The sequence below is a fragment of the Aspergillus nomiae genome (genome assembly GCF_001204775.2).
Source record: "Aspergillus nomiae NRRL 13137 chromosome Unknown contig00416, whole genome shotgun sequence".
NCBI lineage: Eukaryota > Fungi > Ascomycota > Eurotiomycetes > Eurotiales > Aspergillaceae > Aspergillus > Aspergillus nomiae.
Window position 1 is genome coordinate 17639 of NW_015378471.1, and position 11851 is coordinate 29489.

Genomic DNA, 11851 nt, shown 5'->3' on the forward strand with positions numbered 1-11851 from the left:
ATTGTCAGCACCAGGCATGGAAGAACTCAATCCTTACAAACTTTACCTCGATGGGAAGGCGGAAATATCTCTGCACCATATGGGACGGAACAAGTCCCAGTCAAACAGTGGATATTATAGTGGAAACGCAAAGGAGCACAAAGGCCAGACGTCGTCAAATGCTTGAAAATGGTGCTCCCACAGTAAGATTCACAGGTGCGACAAGGTATATAATATACGAAACGTCTTTTGCATAATTGTTCATCACATCGACTGGGCAGTCGCCGTGAGCCCTGTTCCGGCCAGGCTGCCCGCCACCATAACCGAGACCAATGTCACTGTTGCTCGACGTATATATCGTTGAACCTTTAGTCGTCATGACCATTTCGAGAAAGTACTGTGCTCGAAAAGTGTCTCTTTCTCCTGAACCCAGCTGTCAATGAGGTGCAGGTCGCGTGCTGCGAGAATATCCCAAGTGCGGAGACGACGTAGTGACTCGAATGCCTTGTCCCAATAGCCCTGACGCACATACCAGTTGGGCGATTCCCATCCCAACCAAATAAGAAAGGAGCAAATGTTCTTGAGGATAAGGTCAAATGCACAAATTAATCCTAGGGTAAAGGGTGACAGACAGCCAAAGTCTAACACGCCTTAGGATGTTAACCAGAATCCAACAGGCATTCCCTTGTACAAATAGTCGACGATAAAATTGGAGGTTCCTACATAACCTTCGTCAAAAAGGGAACACATACACTGGCAATATGGACAAGACATTACTACGAGAAGCACTTGGGCTAATATCAGCCAGATAGATCAAGCTTGTGCAGCTGTTGATGTCCTCTAGAAGTATGGGCATCCACCAATTCTTCCACGCCTTTCTACTCTGTCTTCTCCAACTAATGTCCGCTGCAAGCTACAAATGTTGAATCGTGGCTGGCAATGGGAATCAGATCTGATTGAAGGTGAGGAGGCTGTGCAATGTGGCGATGATATGCAAAGGACCTGTTAGGCAACAACTCACATGATGACCCATCAGCTGGCGTTTGTCACCGAATAAGTAACGATGTACTAAGTACATTTCCTCTTTTCATCTAAAGACTACTCGCATAGAGTGGTATACACTTGCCATATTGTGTCCACCAGGAGTAACCACTGAGTCAAAAACAGCTCTGAAAATGGGAAAGTTTCAAGTTTTCCACGGAATATCAGTGCGCTAATTAAAGCTTTTCCTTAGACAACATTTAATGACCCCATGTCTCAAGTCTAGACTTCGATTCGAGCTATTCTCTTGACTCATTCGCTGCCAATAAAGCCATGGAATGGCGTGAGCCTGGCTTACTGTGCAGATTCGTGATGCAACGTTCCACAAACCTCCATCCCAGTGATTGGTATCCGTCGAGCCAACCAAAGCGCACAGATGCCAGCGAGGGATGGTGAGCCCCAGATTGTCGCAGTCTTTCTATGAGACTAGGACTTTGTATCCCGAACTATCGCTTGAGTATGGTATGAGATAATACCAAGCTTTATAGAAGCTTTATATAACCACGACCTGGATCCGAATGAAATTAATCCCGCGCCCATTCAGGGCCGTTGCAAATCCGTGTCCTGTGGCTGATCTCGATCCCGACTGAGGAGGGGTAGGTCCTCCTTTTGAGTCTACCATAGGCGGATCGGTATGTACGTTACATGGCTAAACTTGTGGGCGGCAAGCAGTTTGGACGATGATTAGGTTACGGTCACAATGCCCAGACAACTAGTTTCTGCCCAGTGTTGGACAGGTTTGAGACATCCACGTCAGACAACGCTTAAAGTAATATATACCTTGGACGCCGCACGTCTCCATGTTAGAGCTCATTCCAGAGTTTGTGGGTATCTTTGAAGGATCTTCTGCAAATGCCCTACACGACGCTTATGAAGTCCTTTCGGGTGAGATGGCCATTGCGATCCAGGAAGCTCCGTAAAAAAGGGGAGCTAGACACTGCCGCCGAAGACAGCGATCCTCTTATCCTTAGCGCGGTTGCTGACGATTCCGGGGTGAAAGGAAGACATGGGATGAAAGTAGAACAGATTTCACTTAAAGATGATAAAAAAAGTGACAAAATATCCTCGCCACAGGTTGGATTTTCTTGGGGAAAAGCGCAAGAGTATGGTGTTGAAGCCTTCGACGCTTCTTCATCGGCGCCAGTGACGGTGACCTTCATGGAGAAAAAGAGCCTTTGGGTGCGAGCAGAACAGCTGCTACGCGAGGATGATAAGAAAAGGAGAATCTGGCAAGCATCTTTGGATATACTCGAGGAAGAATTCGGATCTCGACTTCAGCCAACTGGGAAGACAGATCTCCGGCGGCAGTTCTGCAATTTATTGGACGCCAAAACTCGCGATCTAGAAGGGAAGAAGTGGTCAGTCCGATTTGGTGACCACACAATCGCGGTCAAAGATCAGCTCATTCGTGTTTTCCAAAATGTATTGATAGCCAAGGATGCGATCGGGCACGCAGCGAATCTGAGCCCGCCAGCTGCAATCGCTTGCGCTGGGGTGACCGTTGTTCTGTCAGTGAGTTGATACCCTAGCAATGTCACTTATATTCTAGTCAAAGATGCTAATCAAGCAACAGCTTGTTGTCCAAGCTGCTGAGCAGCATGCCGCGCTTTTGCAGGGACTAGAGTCGACCTCTGCGTTGATAAGTCGCCTTCGAGTCGTTGAAGAGATCTACTTATCCCGTGGGTCGTCTCAAGCCGCCCAGTTTGGGACCGAGTTTGAAGAGACATTGACACAGTTGTATACGAAAATATTGGAATTCCAGGCTCGAGCCCTATGTTATCTGGGAAAACATTCGATTACCAAACTTTTAAGCGATATGTTCAAACACGATGGATGGGATGCGCTGCTCCAGGGGATTGACAGGCTCGAGGTCTCTGAGAAGAGATTTGCTGATCTCCTTGATGCTGTGGAAGTGAGACAGAAACTTGAAACCCTTCAAAGTGCTGTAGACAAAAGCCAGTTGTGGCAAACAACAACTGCCCGAGATGAGAAGGCCAGCAAGTTTTTAAGACTTCTGTACACCTGTCCTTACAAGGACCAAAAGGAAAGAAATAACGATCGTGTTCCAGGAACATGTGAATGGTTCACAAGCCACGTTCAGTTCCAGAGCTGGAACCAAAATAATGGGCCAAATTTGCTATGGGTTTCGGCGGACCCAGGTTGCGGGAAATCAGTCTTGGTGAAGTATTTGGTTGATGCAGTTCTTCCTACAAGGACGAGAACGGTTTGTTACTTCTTTTTCAAGGACGACTTTGAAGACCAGAGGAGCTCAACATGTGCTCTCCGTACAATTCTACGGCAGCTTTTTCTTGCACAGCCTCACATATTGCATGACTTGATATTGGACAAGGTTGAGGCAGATGGGGCCCAGCTTACGGATTCGTTTTGCGATCTCTGGGAAATTCTGACGAGCGTAGCCAATACTCCAAGCTCTGGGGAGGTGGTATGCGTATTTGACGCCTTAGATGAGTGTCGAGAAGCTGACCGAATCCGATTCACCCGTGCAGTGAAAAATCTCTTTATCCCAGAGCCCAGAGTGTCTAACTTGAAATTTCTTATAACGAGCAGACCTTACGAACACATCCGCCGTGGGTTCTGGGAACTCGAAGCTCAGCTACCAAAAATTCATCTCAGTGGTGAGAACGAGGTTGAAATCGAGAAAATCATGAAAGAGATAGACCTCGTTATCAAAGAGCGGATTAGCCAGATTGGCAAGCAGAAGTCTTTGGAAATTCAAGAGTGTGAATTTCTACAGGAACAGCTCACAAGCATTCCCAACCGTACCTATCTTTGGGTGAGCCTCGTAATAGATGTTATCGAGAACACGACCGGTTTCACAAAAGGGAACGTCCGTCGAGCTATACAGTCACTACCTCGGACCGTTGATGACGCGTACGAGAAGATCCTGAGCCACAGTCCTGATATCGATAAAGCAAAGACCCTTCTACATATTGTTACTGCTGCAAAGGAACCGCTATCCCCAAAGCAGGTATCTCTGGCCATGGCCATTAGTCCAGAGCACCGATCCTACACGGACCTTGAAGAAGAGCTAGAGTCGGAGCATGGGTTTCGGAGAACTGTTAGGGATCTATGTGGACTCCTCCTAGTCATCATTGATGAGAAGATCTACCTACTTCATCAGACCGCGAAGGAGTTCTTGGTCCGTGACGAATTATTGGCACCGCTTAGTGGTGAGCCCTTTCTTTCTAACTCATGGAAGCATTGTCTCCAGCCAGAGGAGTCGAACAAAGTACTTGCCGAAAAATGCATTTGGTATCTAAGTTTAGCCAACGAGAGGGTTCACGGAGACCCTTTTTTCAGGTACGGAGCCCATTATTGGCCTTTACATTTTCGTGAATCTTGCATGCTTGAGAATGATGCAATAGCAGCACAGGCGCTGTGTCTTTGTGAAGCAGGATCCAACAAACATGAGGCATGGGTACGATACTGGATACAGCGCGAGTATGAGAAGATTGGCCCAGCTGTATCTTTCCGGTTCCCCCGCGCCCCCACAATATGCATAGTATCTTACTTAGGGCTCGAAGCATTAGTGGGCATGTTTCTCAATGCTGGCGGAGTGGACATGAATGTTAAAGACCCCGAGTTTGGGTGCACGCCACTATCGTGGGCTGCAGCATATGGGCATGAGATAGTGGTAAAGCTCCTTGTACATTCGGGGAAGGTTGACCCAGACTCCAGGGATAGTGAAGGCAAAACACCATTATCATGGGCTGCAAGGCGTGGACATGACAAAGTAGTCGAGCTCCTACTTGGTACAGGCAAGGTTGACCCAGGCTCCGAGGACTATTCAAGAAGAACGCCATTATCATGGGCTGCAAGCCGTGGACATGACAAAGTAGTCGCGCTCCTTCTTGATTCAGGAGAGGTTGGCCCAGACTTCAAGGTCAAGTCTCAAGTACTTGATGTTGCAGGGGTAAAGTCTAGCCCAGGCCACATGACCAAGGTGGAAGAAACGCCACTATTTTTAGCTGCAGATAGGGGACATGACACAGTAGTCAAGCTCCTGCTTGATACAGGCAAATTTGACCCAAACTTCAAGTACGATTTAGGATTGACATTACTATCTTATTCTGCACAGCAGGGACATGAGAAGGTGGTAAGAGTCCTACTCGATGCACAGAATGTGGATCCAGAATCTAAGGACATGGTGGGAAGAACACCGCTATCATTAGCGGCAATGAGGGGCCAGGAATCGGTTGTGAATCTTCTGATAACATCTGGCAGGGTTGACCCAGACTCTAGAGACTATACGGGCAGAACGCCATTATCATTAGCTGCAATGTGTGGACATGGACATGTAATAAAGCAGCTATATGATACGGGCAAGGTGGATCCTGACTCCAGGGATAATGATGGTCGCACTCCATTATCATACGCTGCAGCACATGGACATGAGCGTGCATTAATGCAGCTATATAATACAGGAAAGGTGAATCCTGACTTTAGACAGGATAGGGGAAGAACACCTTTATCATTCGCTGCAGAATCTGGACATGGACATGTAATAAAGCAGCTTTGTGATACGGGGAAGGTGAACCCAGACTCCAGGGATATTGATGGTCGCACTCCATTGTCATACGCTGCAGAAGCTGATTGGGGAGCGCAAGCAGCCATAAATTGCCTGCTAGAAGTTAAAAAGCCGAACCCCGTTGTACTCTCACATGCTGTGGCAGATGAGCGGAGACGTCAATCTGCCCTAAAGGCGCTGCTAGAAACTGAGGAAGTGAACGTTGATTCAATGGACAACTGTGGACGCACTCCTCTCTCTTATGCTGCGGCAGCTAAGTGGCTAGATCCACAGCCCTTAGAGGCGCTTCTTAAAACCGGGAAGGTGAATGTTGAGTCAATGGATGAAGATGGGCGTACACCACTGTCGTACGCCGTAGAAGGGTGGAAGAAACTGCCTGATGAGCTTGGGGGGACAATATTCTCAGCGGTAGAGCCACTTCTTGAAACTGGGGAGGCCAATATTAAGTCAAAAGACAAGCATGGCCGCACGCCACTGTCATACGCTGAGGGGGATGGGAGGGAAGCTCTCAGAAAGCTACTCATGGACGCTCTACAGTCAAAGGGGTAAGTCCTATGTCCCTTTTACCTCGACCGTATCACTTGGTTTTGGGGCTGTGGGATATGTTGGTCCATGGAACAACGACTGACATAACTCGCAGAGCGGGAGTAGCTCAACCATTGAGGTGTCCCAACAATCACAAGTGGATCCATGAATATTGCTTGTTTTGGTGAGTGAGATATTCGTCCAATGCAGCAGCTCATGGAACTGATAGCTTTTCCGAAGACGTACATTGTCAAGAGTGAGTCCGTGACACGGCTATCTCTGTCTCTATGAAATCTGTTAGAGATCGAGTGCCCAAGGCACGACCTTAGTGGCATATGGGATTGTGTTCGAATGGGATTGTCAAATTGTACTGCCTGGAAGGATTTCGGCTCGAATTATTCAAAGTTTTGCCCAAATTGAAAGTCATTGAGAGAAGCATTACCTTTAACTTTAAGATATGCATACTGCCATGCTACTGAATTTATGTTCATTCCTTTCACTACCCAAATACTTGTTTCCTGGGGCGTCGATATATAGTAATCACTCTACTAAGCTACAGTGGATATCAAGCGCCCCGAGCGCGCTAACGATAGTCTATTTAAACTATGTATGCACCTACTATCAACGGTATTTAGTGTACGTACCAAGGATCAATGAGCTCCATTTCTGCCCCGGATCCGCGTTAATCACAATCTCCACCCATTGCCGATCAGAACCACCAAACTATTACGTATCGACATACCAAAATACATACATAAACTATCACCCACTCCCCAAAACGCCAATCTAAACACAGAACTACAAGTAAATCTATCCCCATGTTGTCAAATCCACGGCAAACAAGCTACACTCGACTTCGCCACAGAGCACGAAAGTAGACGAATCCGCATAGATCGATTGAGAAAGCAAGATGACACCTGGAATCTACCTGCGCGTCCGAAAGAATCAGTATCATCAAGAATATATCGCTCCCGGGAGGCTGGATAGGACGGGTTTGATGGTGGAGCCTGATCTGTTTCTGTGGAATTCGGTCGGTAGCTAATATGAGGCCGGTTTGAGGCTGTGGATGGTTTGCTCTGACGCTGGGGATTGGGATGGATGGTTGGTTTGCGGGGGTTTCTGGGTTCTTCTTGGTGTTGGGGATGCTGTGGTGGTGTTCTTTGCTCGATGTGTACGGTGTTCAGAGGGTTGTTTTGAGGGTTCCTCTTGTTGGAGAAGGGGCTTATATCAGGGCTGAGTGGTTTTTTGGGGGATGGTTTTGTGAGTAAAGGGTTTGTATGTTTAACACGATCTGATAAGTACATTGCGTAAATAATTGTAAGATGATGCTGCTATCGTAAACATAAAGCCATGAATCAATCAGTATGCATAGTTATCCCAACCTTCATTTACATTCTCCATACCCGCTTCGCGAACCTTTCGTCTCACCCAGTCGACGAAATCACACCCTCCCGGTCACAGGCCGATGCTTTACGAACATCTCAGGAGGGAACTTCTCCTTGTTATTGTGGTCTTCGACACATTGGTTCTCATGTCTCGGTGTCTCCACTTCCACGAACGACATCAACTTCTGCCACTCCGATAACACCACGTCGATCTCCATCTTGGAGTCTCCGACGATTGCGTCCATCTTGATATCGTTCCGGTCGTATCCGAACGGATCCTCCAGTTGTGATCCGATTCCTTCGATTCCGTACAAGGTGAAAATAACCAGACTGACAATGGGGACAGTCCACCAGCCCAGGTCGTCGACCATTCCGAAGGGCAGGACACAGCCGAAGAGAGCGAGGACTTGTTTTTGGTGGATCCTATATCATCATCAGTATCGTCTTCAAGGACAATTACCAGTGAATTAAGGTATGAAAGAAGGAAGAGACTCACAAATGCGCAACAGGAATAGGCGTTAACCGAATCATCTCCATCTTTCCCACAGCATCCATCAACGAGTTCAACTGCGCCTGCATCTGACTCGCCCCTGGCGCATTATACCAACCTCTCTCGACACCTCTCTTGATAAATCCATCTACGAAGAAACTCAACTGGAATGGCAGTGGCAACCCTTCGTCCTCGTGACCCTCGAGTCCCTTTGGGAGCAGATTCGCGTAGTCGGGGTTATATGCTGCGACTCCGTCCTCGCCGACATCGTCGCCGAAGGAGTAAAAGGCCGCGCCCCATTCGGCGCGGAGGTGATTTTTCACAGCGTAAGGTATGGCCGTGAGGATGCGGATAGTGCGTTCAATGTCTTCTTTTTCGTCTTGACGGAGGGGACGCGCGGTGCTGTAGCCATTGGTGAGGATGGTACGGACCAGGTTGCGAACGCAGGTTGTTACGGTTGTGAGGCTGCTGCGACCATCCCAGAAGCGGTTATAGCTGGTTTGGTTGCGGAAGACGAGCATGAGGCCCACCACTATCGAGAGGGAGGGGATCTGTGGTTGGTGGTGAGTTAAATGCTCTTTGGAGATAATAAGAATGAGAACCAAGCTTACGATGCTACTGGGTAATCCGACGGTATCAAAGATATACAGATCTAGACAAACGACGAAGGCCGTAAACAGCGCGTGAAAGAGTACAGGGATAATGATGGCGCCGTGAATGGCGCCTTTGATGAATCGGAATACGAGAGGCCATCTGAAGGAGTCTTCGATCAGATCCGATCCTGTTTAGAGATACGCGGTACGTACCTTCGCGGCTTCTGTCGATGGGAGAGGAGATGCGGATGTGTGCCATGTCGAACAAACGTGCTTTGACGGCTCAGCGCCGGGGTTGACGGGGCGCTCAAGTTTAATCTCATTTTCCTGCTGTCATTCGAGTGTTCTGGGATAAATGCTCTTTCAAAAAGGGAGAGAAGTGAGGGAACTGGCAAAGGGCAGCGGTCAAGCAAAACAAAAGTGTTCCGGTGGTTCGATGGTTTCCACTAAAAGAAGTTGGAGGGGCACGCCGATCCCTCAGGCAAATCACAGGAGTCGAAACTCCACACTAACCGTGGTGGTGAGGGCCGCTAATCATAGTCCGGCATAGTTTAAAAGTGCAGCGTTCCCGCGTCCTCGTCCTATCGTAATGTTCGATGCGGGTGCCGATCTCTCTGTCGCTTCAGTTCCCCAGCACGCGTGGGGTCGTTAATTGGATCTCCGCACGAAATTGTGGATGTGCAGGCGCTCTGAAAGCCCCCGACAAACGCTATTTAGAATCACTGGTCCGACCGCCCTTCGGTGGCGAAACGGTCGCAAGAGGATTGGAAGATGGACTCGGGCGAGCCAAGAAGTGGCATTGTTGCTTTAGTAGCAGAGTTGGCCAGTGCGATTCCCACGCACGGTCGCAGTATAAATGATGTATGTACACACATGCTCAATCAAGCGCTATCAAAATAAAACGCAAGGGAAAATTGGTAACAGGAGAACGAATGCAGACGGGGAGATCGTCGAGGGACCACCGGCAACCTTGGCGAGATCGCAGAATGTATGCAGATGCCAAAAACGCCAATACCAGCCGGCTGGAGTGCACTGTCGGACAGCCAGTGAGGACGCAATGGAGAGCCTGGCCAAGCCGACCGAGAGGAGCAATCAGGCGATGCGAAAAGGGGGTATAATTTAAAACCAAGGGCAGCTGGGTTCCAGATTGCGATGCTAGATAGAGATAGGAAATAGCTATGCGGGGGTGTTGAACTAAGAATGATGCAAAGGAGATAAACGAGAGGAAATACGGGAAAGGATGCAGGACAGTCTTAAGTGGGACAACTAGATGCCGCTGGCCGAGCGCTTCCCCGCCCACGAAGGTCAAGGTAGTAACTGCGCATGGTGTCCCATGACTTCGTATTTCATAGAATTGTCCTTCTTCACGACATGCTAGCCCGGCCGTCAAATACCAGAGGACCAGAATCATTGCGGGGCGTCAGAGGGTTATCTTCGGAGGATTCAGAACGAACGGGTGTATCTGCACGCAGCTGCGCCTGCCGGCACTGAAGAGCACTAGCCGTAGGAATCGGTATCCCGATGCCCCCCGTGACAGCAGGGGGTGGATCAGCCGCACGGGGTCTTTCGTCATCGAGGTCTCTCGATGTATTATTTTCATTGAGGTGCATTGTCTCAACGTCGTGAGCAAGCCCTGCTGCCGCGGGCAAGGGACTTGGCTGGGCATCCACGGAGTCTTGCGAGGAGTTGGAGGCCTCCGGAGTTGAGTTACTTTCTAGTTGAGGGGTGCGGGTTTCGGATCGACCGTCCTGAGATGAATCGCGTGGCTCCTCGGTGGAGGTGGGCTTTTGCTCCAGCTCCTCGTAATCGTTCGAATCATCAACCTCGGCGCTGAGATCCGTATATGCACGGCAATTCGGGCACTGGAACATGGGGTAATCCGGTGTATGGATGAGGCGACTAACGCACTTGTAGTGCCAGACATGGGCGCACGCTGCCATAAACAGACACTGGTAAGGTCTCTACACGCGATGTTAGCCACGGGCTGTCCAGGAAACGAAACGGCACAACAAAAAAGCGGTGAGACAAACCAAGACAGATCCAAGACAGATCGAGCATTCGCGACATCCAGAATAGTCCGCCGTATCGCCTTTGCCCAAGTTTTTAATGAGGCTCTCGGTATTTTTACTAGAGCCCGGTTAGCATGGTCGTCTCCCTCCCTCAATGTATGGGCCATACTTGAACTCGTTAGGCTGCTGCTGCCAGGACCGGTTGCATTCGATGCGTATACGAACGCATCGGAAAATCATCTCTTCCCCACCCCTGAAATCAATACCCAGCTGCACGATGTCACCATCCTTCACTGTGTACAGCCGAGACGCCATGTTGGGTTGACTCAACCGCATGTGGTTCAAAAAGGTGCCCGATGAGCTTCCGACATCCTTAATGTGCCACTGCCCGTTCACGTACAAAAATTCACAATGTTTTCGACTGACGACCTTCGACTTGAACCCAACAGCCGCGTCGGAGGGCTCCGTAGGGTTTGCGACGGGCAAACCATCTCGCTCAGAGTATCGCCCGACCCGGATCACACTACTCTCCGATGGCAACGTTCGAGATATGGGGATAAAGGGCAAGGAAGGTCTCGAGTTCCCGTGCGAATCCTGATGAGGGAAAAAACGAATGGTGGCCTTCTGCTTCGGGCGTGGCGACGAAGAAGAGTTTTCATTGGTAACCGGGTCGGGGCAGTCTAACAACCCATTCTGCAGGTTGGTCGGCGCCGATGCTGGCGTCGTGTCGACTTCAGGTCTCGTATCTGGGGTTTGAGATAACCCTCTCAGCCGCGCCATCCTACCTTGGGTCTGCGTTCGACGGGGTTCGGTCGAAGAAGGGGGGGAGGTTGAGGACTCGGGGGAGCGATTCTGGGAACGCAGGTCGAGATCAAAACCGCGGTAGCCTGGAAACAAGGCAGAACTGTAGCGGGCGAGGGTCGATGAAGATGGTTCAGACTCGGGACATGGGGTCGGGTTATTGGTCCCCACAGGTGGATGAGCAGATTCGGTACTGGTGGAGGCAGATGACGCGGGAGAAAGCCAAGATACTCGACTACTGAAGGTATGTCGACGGGCGATTCGTTGTTGACTGTTGGTATTGGAGGTTGATGACGACGAGGAGGAGGACTGAGAGGAGAAATGGTTTTGGGTATAAGCGCGCAGTTGGCTAAGGCGGCGGAGGGGCCCCGAACGAGCGTCTGATGGGAAGTTCGACGAGGCGGAGGCGGAAACGGATGCAGACATTCGGTTGGGTCAGAAATTAATTGGTTGCCTGAGGGAGAGGAGAGGGAAGAAAA

At 49.6% G+C, this 11851-nt stretch overlaps 3 protein-coding genes across 3 annotated transcripts; 1 reads left to right on the forward strand and 2 right to left on the reverse strand.

Annotated features, from left to right (window-relative positions):
• Nucleotides 1-1890: 1890 nt before the first annotated feature.
• On the forward strand, nt 1891-6118 carry ANOM_008976 (uncharacterized protein; the record flags this gene model as incomplete). The annotated part of the gene is made up of 2 exons (XM_015554232.1): nt 1891-2532; nt 2594-6118. 2 exons carry the CDS (start codon nt 1891-1893, stop codon nt 6116-6118), a joined length of 4167 nt encoding a protein of 1388 aa, XP_015402637.1.
• A 1417-nt stretch (nt 6119-7535) lies between these two features.
• On the reverse strand, nt 7536-8885 carry ANOM_008977 (bestrophin family protein; the record flags this gene model as incomplete). The annotated part of the gene is made up of 4 exons (XM_015554233.1): nt 7536-7902; nt 7976-8520; nt 8581-8722; nt 8776-8885. 4 exons carry the CDS (start codon nt 8883-8885, stop codon nt 7536-7538), a joined length of 1164 nt encoding a protein of 387 aa, XP_015402636.1.
• Nucleotides 8886-9926: 1041 nt separating this feature from the next.
• ANOM_008978 (FHA domain protein) lies at nt 9927-11798 on the reverse strand (the record flags this gene model as incomplete). Its single annotated transcript, XM_015554234.1, has 3 exons — nt 9927-10523; nt 10593-10689; nt 10741-11798. The coding sequence occupies 3 exons, from the start codon at nt 11796-11798 to the stop codon at nt 9927-9929; spliced, it is 1752 nt and encodes a 583-aa protein (XP_015402644.1).
• Nucleotides 11799-11851: the final 53 nt, after the last annotated feature.